Source organism: Pezoporus wallicus, unplaced genomic scaffold (genome assembly GCF_028554395.1).
Source record: "Pezoporus wallicus isolate ANWC-B61680 ecotype Strahan unplaced genomic scaffold, APGP_CSIRO_Pwel_v1 contig_2393, whole genome shotgun sequence".
Classification (NCBI taxonomy): domain Eukaryota; kingdom Metazoa; phylum Chordata; class Aves; order Psittaciformes; family Psittacidae; genus Pezoporus; species Pezoporus wallicus.
In genome coordinates, this window is record NW_026636903.1 from 108,268 (window position 1) to 127,390 (window position 19,123).

A 19,123-nucleotide genomic window follows, 5' to 3' on the forward strand; every position below is an offset into this window, starting at 1 on the left:
TTTTTTTTTGTTACAATGTCAGTACTTCACATGTACTTTATCATTAAGAGAGGCAAAACAGAAATGCCACAGGCACGGCAAGGTAGCTGAAGTGACTCAGTTTCTAGCAAGAGACAGCTGAAACCCCCTTACCTGGCTACTCTCACTAGCACCTGTATTGCTCCTGTGTTTCAACACAGACTAAACAAGAGTCTGCTCCAGTCAAACTCTTTTCAATATATATAGAGCTAAATCAGTAACAGCCTTGACAACATCACATATTCTAGCTTGTGCCATACTTAAAGAGAAGCTGCACCAGGAGGCTTTGTTTGGCTTCCACCTGGTTTCCAAAAATCAGGCTTTGGAACAGTGTCTGACTTATTGGAGATTTTACTTCTTTCCACCAAACCAGTCATATAGGAGATTTTTAGGAGTTAATTCTAACACCATTCTTGGTGCACCTTTCAAATGACAATCATCTTAAGAAGAGAAACTTCAGTTCAGAAACTGTTCCACTGAGACAGTTACAAGAGCAAAAACCATAAACAAAATGAGATCTGAGCTGTAGGTTTCAAACCTCAGTAGATTCCAGTTTTCAGAAATTTCCAATGAAAGAGCTCAAATTTTTAGGTTCTACTGTACAGTTCTAAAAACTAGCACAAAACACTGCATGAAACACAAAACAATTATTTTTTGTTGAGTTAAAAAGCCACAAACAAAACCAAAACATACAACTGCACACTTACCAAATTTTGAAAAAGCATGCGCAGAGAAGGTTCTGTCATCATCCAAATTGGCCATTTCAAATTGGTGCAGCTAATGACAAACGTCTCAGGCTATGCTACAGCAATTTTCAAAAGTGTTTAGTACATGTTAATGGCAATCAGCATTAAATTAAGTTAAAGCAATGTTAGTTGAGTTATTAACATGACAGAGTAAAAACAAAAGAGAAAGTATTTCTCTCTCTACCTTAAAAATTTGGGGTTTTTCTGCTTTTACTTCCATAAAACTTGCCAGACTAAAACAACGAAGTCAGTCTGCACAAAGTCCATTTTATGGACATGAGACAGTAGCTTTGTTATTAAACAGGAAATTTGTGCTGATGTCAAAAGGTGCTGAATAAAATCTGTTTGATATATTTCAAGATAAAATAAAAATACTGATTTAACTAGTGCATATAAAAGTGTTAAGTAACAATAGAGAACTGAAATTCTGCTTATACTTAGCGCTGCTTTTATCTGCTCCTAACAGTTAACTATCAAAGCAGCAACAAATGAAACAGTATTTTATTGCTCAAGGTAGGAAAAAAAAAAAAAAAATCAATTAAATTTGGTTTTACTGGCAAAAATGTAATACATAAACATGAAGATATGGATTACCTCCTACAGGATAGAGTCTTAAAGGATACTTTGCTGTCAACTCAAAACATGAACATGCATTTTATGCATGTGTGTCTATATTCCATGTTTATTATACTTTACTCCAAGCATCATGCTAAAATAACCAAACAGTTCTTCTTGTAAACTGTGATTCTGGAGCACAGACCCCAGCCAATTCAAAATATAATGGGCGAGTTTCAGTCTCCTTCAATGACTGTACCAATTATGTCGCTTTCTGATAGTGTCAGAAAGTAAGTATAAAAGCTCTAAGTTAAACCAATTTTAGTATACTCATGAAGATGCAGGAGTAAATTTGAGAAACAAGAACATCATTTGGATTTTTAGACAAGAATGTTACCTGGAAGATCATGTATAAAATTTGATTTTAAAATTAAGTCTTTTATCAGAAAAGCATTTCAACTAAAATAATCTTTATTTCCCGAGTAAAAAAAGAACTCTTCAGTTCCTATTTAAGTGACAAAAATCTCCACAAACAGGAAAAGAAAGTGAACTACAATAACAACCTGCCATTTTTATAGGATACCCTTTCATACTCATTTAACAAAAAAGTAGAAAACTCAACCACTTAAAATCATCCAAATGCCTTCTGCAGTCACAGGGTCTGAATTTGCATAGGCTGGCGTGGTGCCCTGTGCCTCAGGGTTCACATACACCCAACATGAAGGTTTCAGACTTTATTTTGTGGGCTACATTTGTAAATCAATTTTCAGATAACAATACTATGCAACCATAACTGGCCAAAAGCAACAACTCAATTACTTGATAGTCTTAATCACATTATTTTGCAAATTCATACTACACATAAGTGGAATCTTTAAAGCCACATGAATTACACCAGTCTTCAATAAATCCTTTTTATTAATGCCCTCAGAAAGCCCCAGGTTTTCTTCACAGTCTGATCAGTCACTACCAGAATAGAACTAATTGCAAATAATGCAATAGGGACTGAGCTTTACAAGCACATATTAACCACCACAGAAATAGTTTAGAAACTGTTTCCATTAGAATATTAACAATAAAAGCCCTACTAAGGCTGTATTGAATTTAGAAAAAAAGTTAAAAAAAAAAAGGTGGTTTTTTTTTGAACTTTGGAAAGTCAAGCCAACTCAGTAAACATCACCCTGTCATTTAGATCAGAATGTAGCTGCCACGCAGTCCAGAAGTTCAGAACAGAAAATTCCCATGTTAAAAATAACTGCCTCTCCCAATGGAAACCTGGCACTTCGGCGTACGTGGCTGCAATTTTAAAATACTTCACCTGTTCGGCAGCCTTATAAACAGCTGCAAAACCGCTGTGACAGCTAGCCACCTGTACAGCGGCCTGCGAGCCACCTGCAGCCCGCCGCCGCGCGAGGCCCGACCGCCCTTTGGGTATGGCGGCGGGAGGCCCCGCCGCCCCGAGCGTGTGCCTTGGGGGGATGGCAGCGCCGGGAAGACGGGAAGACCTCGAGAAATCGCCCCCGCCCCGCGCCGGGCACGACAGCCACAAGGACGAAGTCGGCCAAAACCTCCTGGGGCGCGAAGAACTGCGGTGGAGCTGGCGAGAAGAGGGAACCCGGAGCCCCTCGCAAGCAAGCGAAGAGGTCAGACCTGAACGTTTAGAGCGAGCGCGTAGCTCCAGCATCTTCCAGCTCACGTCAGCCATATGGGCTGCCGCTGGGGCCGTCGCCGCCATGCCGGTGAGGACCCGCCACTCCTGCCGAACTCTCGTCGGAACAGCGGCTCCCGCCTCACGCACGTTGAAACAACGCAACCACCCGGCAGTCTCCGCCTGCCCACTAGCGACAGCCGTAAAGAAACCGGCGCAGGCCATCACGCTATTGTCGCAAAGCCATAGGGTCAGTCCCGGAAGTGAGCCGCTGTTCTGTCGGGCACGCCCCCGTGCTGCCGTAAGTGAGGCGGGAGGGAGTGGGGCATGGGGCTGTGGTGCGGCAGGATGGGGGGTAGCTGTGGCTGTTTTGGGCTGGCCCTAGCTCTGTTGCTGGCCCTGGCAGGACCCGGCGAGACTCTGCAGAACGTCACTGCCCAGCTCTTCGGGCCAGAGGCCTACGGGACCCTGGCGGCATTCGGCGACTTTAACTCAGACAAGCAGACGGACCTGTTTGTGCTGCGAGGCGGTGAGTGGGGCGGGGGCGGGGCCGACGGCGTTACTGACGTCGGTCTGGAGAAGGACGGGCTCGTGGGGAGGCTCCGGTTGCTTATTTGACAAATGCGTTCTTGGTGGACATGGAAAGACTTTGCCGGCGGGAGCTGTCCCGTGAGGAGCGAGGATCGAAGACTCTGACGGAACCCTTCCTGCGCAAGTGACCCTCGGTTCCATGAATCTCCTGCTGCTGTTGTTCTGCGCACGTCTTCAGTGCTTGGTCTGTCCGGAGTGTGGCTGGGGGCAAGGGTAGCGAACCAAGACTAAAATTGACATATCAGTTACGCATGAGATTTCCTGTATGGAAAAAGATGTTTTCGGTTTATACTCAAATACCGTTTAATGTAAAGAAAGAAATATTTTTCTTTAAGTTGAATTTATGGTAATGAAATAATCTGAAGACTTTATCCTGCAGAGCTGAATGGCCACAAATTAGTTTTTGTCTCCTGCTTTCACAATATTTCGGGAAAAAGATCTACATTTCACTGTTGTGAAGAGGATAAATTGCATGTTATCCTACCTTAAGCATTGTGTTAAAGTGGAAGGCTAGATAAATTTTTCTACACAGCTGTTGTCTGCCAGAAATTTCTGTTAAAGTTTCAGATATAAATTCAAATCAGAGCTTCTTATCAGTTATCATTTTTTAAGTGTTATCCCACTTATTAGCGGTGTTATTTGTGAATGCTAATTTTTGGATTATTTTACTAACTTGAAGTTACACATTAAGATAAGAAATTTATTCCCAAATTGACCTATTTATATTCCTTCAATCTCAGAAATGGGTCTTGAAGTAGCTTTAGTAAAGCATGGGTAAATTTCTCATCTAGTTGAGATATTTAAATTCATGGCTCCTTGAAAATGCTCCTGTACAAAAACACAGCAAAAGATTAGATTTAAAATGAATGTCAGTGATAAGAGATTTAATTTAAATTTTCTTATCTTTCAGAAGAATACATATAGAAATGTGTTTCAAAGTTTTAGAAACAAAGTTCATGGTTTCATCTTTGCTTCTGCATGCCAGCATAACCTACTTGATAACATTATTCTTCATCATTTAAGTCTTGTCAAAATGTAGCTTGAAGAACATACAGAATACCTTTTAAACAAAATGTAACAGGAAATTCTAAATAGTAGAATTCTGCGTAGTAGAATAAAAGGTAGACATCTCTTTTAGTAGTGCTGAAGGACTGAGCGTTGGGAATAATGCTAGACCTTGAGTAGTATTGGTCTGGTAAAGAAGCCCAGTCCTAATAATCCTGACCCTTAATAAGGAAGTAGGGGTGATGTTTTGGGCCTTTTGCTGTGTTTATGTTACTGTTCTGATCTTGAATTCCTTTGGTTGAATGAGAGTAATGTTCCATATGCTCAGATAGGTGAAAGAAAAATCAGTTTGTACCCAGAGTTTTGTAGGAGAGGATAAACTGTTTGAACATAAGAGGTAATCTGGATCCAGAAGTATCTTACTAGAAGAGAAATTCAAACTTATAATTGGGCCCTGGGTTTAGTCAATTTTTAAAACTAAAAGTATGCGAAGAAATGGTACTGTACATACACTTGCCTGTTTTGCAAGTCTATGTACAAAATGGGGATAAGTGGAGAAACTCATGTTGTTTGCTTGTTCAACCTACCACCTTCTAGTTGTGTTTGATGCCTCTTCTGATAGTACAGGGCAGATTGTTCCCTTATTCAGCTTCTGCATTTCACTGGGGAATTTTAAAAACCTCTCTGGTATCCTCACTCAGATTTTCAGACTTAATCTATGTTATTGTTTTTTGTATGGAAACTGATCCCTTTTTTCATACCCTCGTATGTACTTTTCTTCTTTCTTCTGTGTTCTTCTAAGGATGAGAGGGCAAGAACTACAAACAGCATCTAGGTTGTGAGCACTGTGGATTGATGGAGTGGCATAGTAATTTTGTTTTCTGTTCATCTAGTAATTTCTCCTGGTCAGTTTGTTTTGACTGCTGATGAGCACTGAGCTGACATTTTCATAAATCTGTTTTTAGTGACCATAAAAATCATTTTGGAGTGGTATAATTGACTTGGAACCTGGTATGTGTAAAAACACATTTGCTGCTTTATCATCATCATTACCACACAGATGATACAAAGGCAGGTGAAAGTCTATAGTGTGGAATTGGAATTACAAGTTTTAGTAATCAACCCATGGCTTTATTATCAAAAGCTTAACCAGCAGTAGGCTTCCTCATGTTGTTTTGTGCCAACTTTTTCAATCATCCGTGAATGTGCAGCGCAACCCAGGTTTTATTAGCTTGCCAGATGGGACTGCACTAGTTGCCCCAAACCATTTTGAAAGAGTCTGTTTTAATTTATTCATTTGTTGGCATATTATCCTTGGCAAATATGTTTATGGCAGTTATTTTTTATTTTTTTATTTTTTTCTCATAGCCAGGAAGCTTGCCTTCAATGCTCTTATATTAGGGTAGTTCAAGTTCAGAGTGTAGAATTATTTTTGGTTAGGTAACCTAGTTTGTGCAGTTTGGGGTGCTACAGGTGAGTTCCTTGGAAATGCAGAAAACAAATGCAGTAAAGGATGAGTAAAAAAAAAGTTGGGGTTTTGGTTTTGGGTTGTTTTATTTTTTATCTAGCTGTGAATTACTACTTTACTTACAGAAGTAAGCACCGATGTACTGTGATTTACTGACTGAAAATAATTTCATTGTTCAAATTTCTTTTTTTCTTCCCTGAAATACAATTATTTGTGCAGCATAAAAGATGGGCTGTTATTTAGATCTTCCTGAAATTATTAAATGATAGTGGCTTGTAGTGATAGGACAAGGAGTAATGGGTTAAAACTTAAACAGGGGAAGTTTAGATTGGATATAAGGAAGAAACTCTTTACTGTAAGGGTGGTGAGGTACTGGAATGGGTTGCCCAGGGAAGTTGTGAATGCTCCATCCCTGGCGGTGTTCAGGGCCAGGTTGGACAAAGCCTTGGGTGAGACAGTTTAGTGTGAGGTGTCCCTGCCCATGGCAGGGGGATTGGAACTAGATGGTCTTAAGGTCCTTTCCAACCCTAACTATTCTATGATTCTGTGATTCAGAAAAGGCAAACATAGCCTCCAGTTGAGGAAATGCTGCAGAAAACTGGGTTACTTCTGTGAGTTTTACTTAAAGTGCTTTTGTCAGCTGAGTTGGGAAAGGGGTATCAGATGCTGTTATATCAGAGGCAATATTAAAAGAGTTCATTTGAGTTAGTTTTTAATGATTTGCATAGAACTGATGCCTGTTGCTTTTCCACAGGTAATGTTTATTAAGTTGTTACAGGAAGTTATATACTTAACAGAGAGGAAGGTCTAACACTAACCCCCAAGGAATATTCTTGACAGTAGCATTCCTTTGAAATGCAGTTAGATTTATAGGTTGTATTGAAGAAGTGTTCCTTTTGCTTCCTTTTGAATGAGGATAAAATTGTTATATAGGAAGTCTTTTAAAGGTTTTGATGACTATTTTTGTCATAAAATATAAAAATGACTATTTGTGGCATAGCTTTTTTAATGTCGGGATTTTTATGTAAGAACAGAAGAGTTGGCCTCTTTTTTTCATTGTCTTACTTACTTTTGCAGGAAGTGAGTTGGTTATCTTCTTGGCTGACCAAAAGGAGCCCTACTTTAAGCCCCGTGTTAAGTTACCAATGAAGTAAGTATTGATATGCAATGGTGAAATAATGGAAGTGGCTGGTTTTCTTGAACATGCATCTCTGCAGTCAGTGGGAACATGACTGCAATTGTCTGTGCTGCTGTTATCTGTTTGACTGTGTTGTTCAACGTGCCGTTAGAGCTCCAGTTCTTTGACCAGTTTCCTGATTAATTTCCTGATAGGTTTTTGGCTTGATTTGTTTGGATTTTGTAGGTCTGGTGAATTTGTGGAGACAAGTTTATCATTCATATTAAGTTTATGGAATTTCTGTATTTCTTTTTTGGTCCTTTAACTACTATTAAAAATATCAATATCTTGGAATATTTTTGCAGTTGACCTGTTTTTTTGGTACTTTATTTCCTAGTAAAGCAAACTATTATTCCATGTCATAGGTTAGGTCTTTTTGGCAGATAGTATTAGTCTCTGTTCCAAGATGTCTTTTCAGGAAAATTCTTCTAGTTGCTAATAGAATCCAGGCGATGTCATCTGCTTTAGAAAGAGATAGGGAGAATGGTGTTCTGGTATTTCTGTGTGGAGACCTGTTCCCTTCTAAACTTTAAATACGGCTTTAAAAAAAAAAACATCGTTTTTTAATAAATGTGAAACAATCTGTGTGTTTATGTACATATGTATAATTTTAACCATAAGAATATTACAGGATATGTTATCGCTTATGAATAATGCTTACTAATAGTATTTTGTCTGTGAATAGTTTAACTGCTTGTATAGCTCAGCTTCATCTTCTATAGTTCTGTATATTTTTACTTATTCCCTCCTATCTTGGAAGGAGCTAATTTGTTTAGTGAGATAGAAATTATCTGCTTCTAATTTTTAACAGAATGATCAATGTTTGCATGTGTAAAACAGTCTGGAGTGGGTAACCAAGTAAAAAAAAGATAGAAAGAACAAATAAATGTAGGGAGGAGAGGCAGGACGTGGCAGAAGATAGGAGGAGATGACATTGCCTTAAAAAAAAAGATCCCGCTACCTGTCTGACTTCTGCTGTTTAAACTGCTCCTGTTGTGTTATGGTCTTGCTCTTGGAATGCAGCCACAACGTATTTTTGAAGACTGGCTCTACAACAAGTGAAGGTTTACTGAAGTCTGTACAGCATTACCAAGCAGTATATGGCAGAGGAATGCCTGTTAGCCAAATTTTAGAGCTAATGTCTTCCTTCCTTAGAGGAAGACAGCTTGCAGAATATTGATTTAAAGTTCCTTTTGCAATAGATAAAGCCTTTATAAAAACCCAGATTGTACTGGACCAACTCATAACAATTGGGGTAAAAAAGCAAGCCTTTGAACACACAAATACAATTTCAGTTATCATGCAGTTATTTGCATGTGGGTTTTTTGTTTGCTTTAAATTCTAGATCTGTCGGTGTTACCATAACCAGCGTAGTTCCTGGAGATTATGATGGTGATTCACAAATGGATGTGCTCTTGACTACCCGGGCACAAAATCATGGCAGAGATGAACTTTCAGTGTTTATTTTCTGGGGGCACAACCAAACATTAGGTGAGTTGCTAAAATTGTTTATTAATAAGATTAATAGACTTCCTAATAATTCAAAGTGTTGTCAGAAAGTTAAAACTCATTTTGCAGTGTAGTAATTGTTTTAACAACTGTAATAGGGATTCATACCTTGCTGTTATCTTGCTCTTAAACTGTATTCAATAATTAAGGAAAGAGAACAAAGCCAAATTCTTTCACCTCTATTGAGCAAAAGACATAACCAAACTATTACAGTTTAACAGTAACCTACTAACTGAAGAGCTGCTTCTTGTGGCTTCTCCACAGGGCGTGTCAGCCTCAGAAAGATTATCTCTTATCTTTGATTTAAAATGTGCTGAGAACCTGCTGTAAAGTTTAGTTCATGAACATTAAAAATATCATGCCTAAATAAATAGATATAGCTGATTCTGTCTTAGGGTAGAGTCATGAACTGTGTGAACTCTTGCAATCTCCTGTTTTCTGTCAACTTTGCTAGGAAATGGTTTTGGGAAGAGTTCTGGGTTTCAAGGAGGATGGAAAGCAAAAGCAGATACTCTCAAATCCACAAAAACTAAGTAATGACTATTATAAATAACTGTGTTATAAAATATTTACAGCTCAGGCAAGGATGGTATTAGATACCATTGCTTCTGGCTTTAATGAGAGGTGAAAAAGAAGCCTGGGAAAGTGCACTGGTTCAAGGATTAAGAGAATAGGAGTTATCTGTAGCACAGTAATTTATACTGTCTTGCTTCTGGGTAATCAAATATTGTGAGAGGCACAAATGAGCATATGGTGCTTAGAAAAGGAGTCGGAGGTTAAAAATTCAGGCAGTGGATGGTATGTAGCGAGGTTACTGAGAAAGAATATGGTGCCTACTTGGGTAATGGAAGTATGAGAGCTAAGTCAATAGAGGTTACTACATAAAACGTGGAAACTGGAGAGAAGAGAAATACGGAGAGATGAAGGAAATGCAGATGATGTGGCAAGGAGTTTGGATTACCAGTAAAAGTGAACCCAGAGGTGATATAACCTGAATGGGACTTAAAATCTTCACTTCCCATTTAGGCAGTCTACCTTTAATTCTTATTTCAGACACTCAGTGTATATGATTAAGTATGGCTTTTACAGTGACAAAATGTTAAACAGAGGCCTTGTGTTAGATTTTAGACTGTCTTCAGCCCAACTATTTCAGTTTCATTTGCCTGTGTGGTTGCAGTTCTGAATTGATAGAAGGATTACATCTAAGTTAAAAACACAAATGTGATAAGATACTGGTAACTGAATCAAAGTAATATTTTCTGTTTTCAGATCTTAACCATAAAACTATGTTAAATAAGACTTTTCATGATGAGCCTCTAGTAATGGAGTAAGTATGACCTACTTTTTAAGAAAGCATTTCTAATGGTGACTAAGAGCAACTTAAATATATTTAATGCTGAAACTTAGAACACATGCTCTTTAAGAGCAGCATTGTATTTGTAATGTCGAGTGGTGTAACAGAAGATGACAAAACACAAACCATCTTTACAAGTCTTGTCTACTACATCATCCTGGCAATAGTAACTGGATTTTAATTTTAGTACTCTGTTTTATGCAGAAAAATAACCATTCAGTTTTTGTTGAGTTTTGTAAAGCAAAACCCTTACTGATTTATCAGACTGAGCAAATAATCCCTTTCACACTGCACTGAACTTCTTTGTTAAATGCTGGACAGAAGAGTGGGGTTGGAAAATACAGCTGGAAAATCAAATGTATTGCATAGTGTAAAATACTGAAAGAAGCATACAGCTACCAGCAGCTCAGACAAGAGCCAAAATTCAGAAAGGCTACACAGCTGAAAAGTCATCATTACTTTGAGGGGAAAAAGCTAAACAAGTTCAAATTAACTTAAGAACAGTTAATTTCAACTCCTATAATGGCTAAAGTGATACTGAAATAGTTTTGCGTTTTCAGCTTTAATGGAGACTTGATTCCTGATGTCTTTGGTGTGACAAGCGATTCAAGTAAGCCACAGATACTGATAGGCGGGTAAGCTAAGTGTTTATTTGCATATATTTCGTAACTTATACATTGTGCATTTACTTCTATTCTTAGAGCCATAAAGCTCATATTTTAACTGGAAGTGAAAACGCATGAATCTTTTCTCATTTCCATGTGTATCTTTAAACATTCTGTGGCACTCTGCATCTAATTTTTTAAAGTGTAGCAATATCTCTAATATTGGGTAAGATGCCAAGGAACTTTGAATCTGTCTTTTGGAAAGAAGTTATAAGTTATTTGTTAAAGACACTACTGGACCCTAGAGCAGGACAGTTCACATTCTGTCAGTTTTCCTGATACTGCTTTTGAAGTCTGTAATCTGATTAAAAGAACAGAAAGCTTTGGCTTCTGAGAGCAATGATGACACTAATTGGTGTGACTCTGAGTTAGTGAAAGCTACATTATTGAGCCAGATGACTTTAATTTTTTTTCTTAACAACTAAAAATTTGGGTTTGTACATCTTCTGTGACTGTTGCCAAACTGAACTTTGCATATGTTCAGTCTTTGACTTTTGTAAGAAAGAACTTGATCAATAGTGTTGTGGGTTGGGAGTTCTTTGAAAAAGAAAAAAGGCCTTAAAGAGAGGATACTTGAAGAAGAATTCTTTCCCTGATTTAAAGATTTTTCTCTTAGTTGTTAAAGAATGTGCTCAAAAGAGCAGGAATTATTTTTAGGATGAGAGTTGGATTGTAAATGTCAAAATAAACACATTGTTCTTAGCTTTGTGAAGAATATGAAAACTACTCTCAACATTTTGAACTATTTGCTTTTGACTGGTAACAGGTAATTTCCAATGAGTTATTGGAGAAATTAGGTGCTGGGCTTGTGTTTTCTTAGAAGATCGGGCCTTTAAAATGGCTGTTTGAAGAAGTTTGCATCTCCTAGTTTGCTATTTTGCAGCTTTTAAGTGGAACTTACTAGGATTGTTTTGATTGTTACTTAGCAGCCTTAACAGAAACTTGTAGCTCTATGCCTTTCAGGAGAAATCCAGGCTTTGGCCGCACAGTTTTTTTTTAGGTTTGCATGAAGGCAACACTTACATTTCTTTTAAAAGCAAAGGTGCCTTAAGAAACCTTTGCATTCCTATGTGGCTTCCTTTAGATACTGTTTCAAGAAGAATTCTGTTACCACTGAAGCAATCAATAAGATGACTGTGCTGTCTCTCTGGCAACAATGTATCAGCTTTCTGCTGTGTATTTCTGTGGCCCTTAAAAAATGTTGAAATAAGGCTTTAACCACCCCACAACCATCGGTGAGTTTTGTTAATCTATACTTGTGCCTGACTGGCTAATTTTCCTTCCCTCCAAGATGGTTCAGAAGCGGCATAGGGTAAACAACATCTAAATGTGTAAATTGCAACTATAGCAGTGTTGGCAATATGGTTTTGATCTTTAATCCCAACTTGAATTTTATCACCATTACTTTTATTTAAATTGATTGCTTATGGAACACAGGTTTCAAATTGACAAGGGTGTTTCTGAACACCTTGCAATGATTATATATTGAAAAGTTTTATGAACTTTTGAAGAGATGGAAAAATTTGAGAGATTTGTTCTGTTTTGTTGAAGAAATCATTCATTAGTATTGGGATACAAATATTCATTACAGCTCAATAAGACTTGAGTGTTATAGATAACAGCATAAGCAATTTCTTTTTTGTGGACACCAGTTATATGTCATCTGCTTAGAATGTTTCTATTTTTAATCTAAAATATTTTAGAATTTATAGAGCTATATAACTTTCTTGGCTACCTTCAGAATGGAATGCATAGAAAAGCCTATAGAAATTATTTCTTTAAGATTAAGTGATTCTTTTAAGCATTTTCAAGATTTAAGTTCTATGATCTCTGGGAAGTAATCAGAAGCATTTTTGTTTCTTACCATAAATGAGTCACAGGCTCATTTTAAAAGTCATTAGAACATCAGTAATATGTATACAATGTCACTGGAATAAAGGAAGAATTCTAGATTGTAGTCATATCACTGTCCTGCTACTGTATAGTGCATATTCTTGGGTGACATGGTTTAGTCTTGAGTGACATGGTTTAGTGTGAGGTGTCCCTGCCCATGACAGGGGGGTTAGAGCTAGAGGATCTTAAGTGCCTTTCCAACCCTAACTATTCTATGATTCTATATTGAGATTTTTCTGAGTGTATTAGCTAAGGACTCTGAAAGTAACTGATCTGATGATTCAACCACTATGACTTTAGACAGATTTGTTATATTCCAATGTGCTGCTAATAGGAAGGTTTGGTAGAAGTTCAGTCATTTTTAGAGCACAAACCATTAGGGCAAGTATGTTTATAAATAAATGTATGGCCTATGTGGGAAATGACGTAATTAGCCTGCAGGTCATCAAAATGTGAGAGTGTAATTCTTGTATTGATTTTTTTAAGTGATTGCAAATAAAGTCCAGTTACATGCAGCAATGAGCTGCTCTAACAGCATGTGATTATGTCCATTTTTGCTCATCTTTATTAATCCTAAAGTAGATTTCAGAAGTACTGATAACAAAACTGCTTGAGGAAACTAGAGAGGATAGCAATCAGTGTCTCAAGATTTACAGTTGAAGTCTAGGCACTAAATTTCATTTTGTGGAACTGACAATTTTCTGTGTACAAAAAAAAATCCTTTAGAAAGTTAATAAAATCTAACTGAAACACCTGAGCTATGAATCATCCTTCTCAGAACCTTTCAAGCAATTATGCTAGTCACTTAGTATACTGTAAGCTAGGTAGGAATTTTAGCTTAGTATTAGGAGAACATGGTTTCTGTTCAATTTTATTTGAAGTTTCAGGGTTTTTTTTAAAAGTCTGTTATCATGATCACCAGTCCCCAAGCATTGATGAAATGTATTGCTTTTTATTATTGCCTATAGGAACTTATCATGGCATGCTGCATTGGAAACTCAAAGTAAAATGTATATACCACACTCTCATGCGTTTATAGATTTAAATAGTGACTTCACTGCTGGTAAGTCCTAAAAAACATTAAATACCTTTCTAAAAATATTTATCACTGAGTATACAATGTAATCTATATCAGTTTCCTTCTAATGTCTTGTGATGGTTGTAAGAAGTCACTTCTGGAATGTTGTAATGAATATGATTTCACTACTTCTGATTTTTTAATTCTTATTTTAAATCATTTTATTTTAATATCTGTGGTTTGAAAATTCTGGGCTTTAAAACAGTAACTACCAAAATTAGGAGCCTGGTAATATCTTCTAGTTCTTGATGGTAATTTAATTGGAGCTGGTATTCCAGTTATTGCTCTGAATTGTTTTGTGTTTACCATTAAAGCATTTTCTTCTTCCTGATGCTGTACTAATTTAGTTTGCAGTGGAATTGGAATTGAAAGCAGGTCTGCATTTTCTTCATCTTGAATCTGAAAACAGATTTGTAGTTTGTTCAGAAGAATGTTTTCAAGACTGGACTTAAGATTTGTTTCTTGAGAATCGCACTATGACTTCATTCAATTTTGTATTGTTAATTTTATCACTGAGAAAATAGCATGTGAGACTTTATTCTTCTTTTAGTATACAAGCAATCCAATAAGCTATTTACAATTCAGCGTTCAAAAACAAGTACTATAGACAACTTTTCGTGTAGTTAAACTGTATTCTTCCTTTGGTGGTTGTGGTTTTACTTTGTTTTTTGTTTGGGTATTTTTATTCTAATTTTGGGTGGCTTTTTTTGTGAAATACACAATGCAATTTAGCCTTCGATTAACACAATGAATCTGTTTATCACTTAAATACCTGGTTCACACCTCCAAGCACCTTTAATTATTGTCTTAAACTTTTTTTTTCCACACTAAATCAATTCTGAAATGCTTTATCTTCTGCTAGATGTGCAATATATGTCAATTCATATATGGTAGTTTTGGAAAGAGAGCTTATTTTTTTGTCCTATTTAGTAGCATGGGAACAAGAGAGGAAAGAGTCCATAATTTTAATTAAGATGCTTATAAATGTTGGGGATTAAGTTAATTGCTTAAGCTCATAGATAAACCTTAATATTCAGTTCTGGCACACTGCTGCATGAAGCTGTCAAGTGGAAATTCCAACTGGAAAATTAAATATACAGCTGCTTACCATAATAAGTGTAATGTTATAAGCAATTCTAACACATCTAGTTCTAAAAACAGTTTGGAATTTTATTTTAGTGGCATGGGCATCATAGATGAACTTTCCAAGTAGCATTTGAAGATTGATATATTTAAATCTAAACTCATAGGTAGGTAAATATAGGAACTCAAAGTTGCTTCCATAGATAAATCACAGATTGAGCAATTTTTGCAAGAGTACACAGGCTTTTATGGCAGCTAACAGCCTAAAGAATGTCCAGAGAGTTCCAGTTAGTACTAATTACATATGGAAGTTCCTCTGTGAAGCAGAAAAGAAAGTCTGAATCTTTGTGTGGGGAGTGCTAGAAGCTTTTATGGATTCCCATCTATATTCATGTATCAAGATATGAATAGGAGTTTCTATGAAAAGAAGTCATTCTGAGAAGAAAACTTGAGAAAATAATAATAATACAATAATTTTCTTTAAAATATTTTCTTTAAATAATTTTCTTTAAGGTATTTTTCTTCCAAGATGGAAATGGTAGATTGTTGGGGATTTTTTTACTGTCCCTATGAAAATTGGACCAACTGTGCACAAGGAACACGTTGCTAAAAAATAATAGCTTATCAGTGATATCTTATATTTCATGACTGAAAAGTTATTGCAAAAGTACCTGCTTTCAAAGAGATAAGCCACCAGTCATCTGGTCCTGTCCACACATTTATGGCAGTTCCCTCAAATCAGCTATAGTAACTGCTCAAGAACCGTGGCTGGCATGGAATGCAATTCATTTTCACTTGAGTTAAGCTGATCTAGCTTGCTGTGCAGCTTCAGGATTGACAGAGCTAATGTAAGCACAGAGAGAAGGTTGAAGTCTCTTTCAGTAGCAGTAGCTGTAGCCTGCCTTTAACCAAGCATGAAATTGTACCTTGAGTCTCATTGTGCCTTTTACAAAAAATACCCTTTTAGTGTTCTCTCCATGTCTCCTTTAATTTGTGTTTGTACAGAGTGGGGCAGGTGACTCATAGCAGGAGTCATAAAAGTAGTCAGCTGATATAAATTAAAAAACAAAGCAAAACAAACCCCCCAGCCTTGTATGTAAGTATCTATACAGTACTGACAGTGCTGTGATTCTAAACGTGTTCTGCCAAACAGGGCCGAAATAAGGTGCTGATATTACTTTAGTATGCCTGTGCCTAGTTCTGTCTTGCTCTGCAGCCTGAATAGACTTTTCAGAAGATTGCTAAATGCTCTCATCTTTGTTTAGTTTTGTTCCTTGTCAGTTTAGATGGGGCAGTGCAGCCTAACTACACCAGCAAAGAGGAGTGTGAATCATACTGTTATTTCTCAGAGGACTCTATTACTTACAGGTTGGTTCAGGTAGAACTAGTGGAAAGGATTCTTTGACTCAGTATTCACCTGCACTACCATTCTTGAGTTGGAACAAAACTTGACTAAGAATGGGTCCTGGTACACATAAAAAATTAAATTAATTAAGAGGGAGGCATTGATGTGGATGCAGGGGAACAGTCTGCATGGTGAAATCCTGTTGTCCATTTGATGCTGCTGTGGTACATTTTGACTGAAAGATTCAGCGTATTTGCTCGCAGGCAATGATACTAAAATGGATGCACTGTTTTTTTGTTTTTCTTACAGATGAAAATCAAACCTCCAGAATATGCCATCTTTACTTGTTGGGTTTCTGGGTTGTTTTTTCATTAAGACCTTTTCCTAATATTCTGCAATATTTTGGGGCTCTTTGTTTTCTGTAATAGATGCAGCCAATTCCATGATTTTTAGCTGGACTATTTTTGGCAACTCTGTAAAAAGCTTGGGAGATTTAAAATGTGCTTGACATCAAAAAAGAAAAAATCCTCTCTGGGCTGAATCTTTTTGCTGGTTTATTGCCTAACCCATTTTCAACCTGCTGGTATTAAACCTTCAAAAGAGAGCTTTTAAGTGGCATGCTTTTCTCCGGATAAAAATAAAGTTGAATTGTTGCATTTTTATTATATGAGAACATGTTCAGAAAGATGTTTTTAATCCCTAACAGTGCTTCATGAAAGCCTGTGTAAGGACTTTATAATGCAAAAATCCACTAAACAGAACAAAGATAATCTTTCTTGGTGAGATAAAACCTAGGCTGTTTCAGATGATAATGATGCTGCTGTTTTATTTAAAAACAGCATCCTCATGTAGAAATTTTGACTTCTTAGAATGTTTAAATCAATAAATAATTTTGAGTAGGCCAGGAATTTTATTTAATCCGTGCAAAAATTTGCAGTATGAAATTTTTACCAAACGGTTTATGTGTGCTTTACAGGTAAAGATGAAGTAAATGAAACATTTTCAAGTGTCTTCTGCATGTATATTAAACGTGTTGCTCCAGGGAGGAATACCTAGTTCACAGAATGGCTGAGGTTGGAAAGGAAGTCTGGAAATGATGTAGTCAGCCTACCTACCATCAATGTCACTTTCTGTATGTGCACTGAGACTGAAAAATAAGAAGATACTGTTGTGGCTGTTGATAGGATAGTAATACTTACTCACATGTGTTATGAGCTAGTTTTGACAGCTAGTTTAAGAAAATATTCTTGAAGCTAGTAATAATAGGCTTGTCTGAACAGATTAACAGCAGGTGTATTTTATAAAGCATGAAATTCCAGGTGAGCATTTCCAAAGCAACCTCTTCAAGAAGTCTTTCTTACAAACATCATGTCCTCAAAATGAAAAATTTACATTGCATGACTTAAGAAGTATTTGTACAGTATTTAACTTTTAGGGTAGCAGTTATTTTTGCTACATGTAAATTTTTTTCTGATTAGTTAACTTGAATAAGTTAACTTGATTGTTTCTACTTCAAACATCTTAAAATATCAGATGTTCATTTAGGGGTAATGCAGTCTTTCTAAGCCAAAATTGTAGTACTTAATCTTTTTTTTCCCAAGTAATTATTATCAAACAATAAATTTGTATGCACTCAAAGTTACAAGCCTCCTAACAAAAAGTCAGGCCATGACCCCACAGATACTTGTAAAACATTCAAACGTATGAGACAAACTGGCTTGGACTCTGACTCGTACTGTAACATGATACTGTACATTGGGCAATGTATCCTTGAATGCTAAAAAAAAATAGCTAATGTGTTAAATCTGTCTTATATGGTTACATGAGTCCAAATTTTTGAAATACTGCTTTTACAACCTGCCTTGTGTTGAACGCTAGCATATGGTGTGTATAATTGCAGATAACTCAGGAGCTGTTTATATAAAATGAAGGAAAAATCATAAATTTGATTTTGGGAAAGCTTAAGTGGAAAAAGCATTAGTCAGAAACAGCTTGCTATAAGCTAATTGCTAGTCTCTGTAGTGATTTCTGATGGTTAATTTTCTTATGTTGTTTTGTGTTGGGAATCTCGAAACCTAATGTACCAGAACATTTACAGTGTGTGCTTTTTTTAATTCTTACCTCTTAGTTTAAATGAATAAATGTAGATAGTTTTCTTCTCTACCAATCATTCAAATCATGGGTGATATTTCTGTTGTAACCATTTCAACCTGAATTTTGAAGGCATGGCAATGCTTAATGTCATACACTGATTATATTTTTGGTGAGTTTCCTCTTGATGGAAGCTTGTAGCCTCTCTGCATGTTATATTATCATTAAAACTTATTTAATGCAGTGGATCTGCATTTATTCTCTAATAAAATAACCAGTTTCAGTATGTTTGCGAACAAATGAGCTGGCCTTTTAAAACTTGAGTGGCATTTTAAAACCGTGTGTGTATGTATTGGAAGTTAAATTGCTCTCTCTGCTTTTGCCCCCTACCTTTTTTTTTTCCCTCCAGAACAAATACTCAATAATGCCATAGCACTATTTTATTTCTTGAACAGGTACATTTTTTAATTTCTTAACTGTTTTAAGCTCTGTTATGAGAGCTTACCTGAAAGTTTACAGCAAATAACAGATGCAAAAATGTATCATGAAAGATAAATAAGATGTATTTTAGAGAATCCTAATCTGTCTCTATAAAGTTTTCTTTGGTTTTTATTGCTTTTATTTTTATTACTTACAGATTTGTTATCTCTAATTAAAAATGCTCTATGTGACATGATCTCCTGTTACCTCTATTTCCCACTTAGTTCTGCACAGTGTTCAGTACCACTGGAAGTTCCTGCTCAAGAGATGAAACCAGAATTGCTCAAATTAGCTGCATCTCCTCATGCTGCTGAGTTTTGGTCTACTTTGACAATATCACTTTTGTTACTCATTGCTTGCCTCATAAAGATAATTAAAGAACAAGCAGAGACTTCCTGAGAAAAGGAATAGCTATTT

At 36.5% G+C, this 19,123-nt stretch overlaps 2 protein-coding genes across 5 annotated transcripts in view; one reads left to right on the plus strand and one right to left on the minus strand.

Moving 5' to 3' along the window:
- PHKB (phosphorylase kinase regulatory subunit beta) overlaps positions 1–3,074 on the minus strand; it is an 82,365-nt gene extending 79,291 nt beyond the window's left edge. For 2 of the 3 annotated variants that reach the window (XM_057402190.1, XM_057402191.1), the window contains exon 1: positions 2,970–3,074. In XM_057402190.1, coding sequence (XP_057258173.1) covers positions 2,970–3,054 — 85 coding nt within the window. In that variant the 5' untranslated portion in view covers positions 3,055–3,074. Of the gene's footprint in view, positions 1–725; positions 821–2,969 lie in introns of all 3 variants that reach the window. The other variant, XM_057402192.1, reaches the window with a different exon arrangement.
- Positions 3,075–3,337: 263 nt separating this feature from the next.
- The window catches only part of ITFG1 (integrin alpha FG-GAP repeat containing 1), an 81,737-nt gene continuing 65,951 nt past the window's right edge, over positions 3,338–19,123 (plus strand). Inside the window, exons 1-6 of one of the 2 annotated variants that reach the window (XM_057402195.1) lie at positions 3,338–3,496; positions 7,109–7,181; positions 8,554–8,699; positions 9,987–10,044; positions 10,632–10,706; positions 13,598–13,692. In XM_057402195.1, coding sequence (XP_057258178.1) covers positions 7,177–7,181; positions 8,554–8,699; positions 9,987–10,044; positions 10,632–10,706; positions 13,598–13,692 — 379 coding nt within the window. In that variant the 5' untranslated portion in view covers positions 3,338–3,496; positions 7,109–7,176. The remainder of the gene's footprint in view (positions 3,497–7,108; positions 7,182–8,553; positions 8,700–9,986; positions 10,045–10,631; positions 10,707–13,597; positions 13,693–19,123) is intronic. The other variant, XM_057402194.1, reaches the window with a different exon arrangement.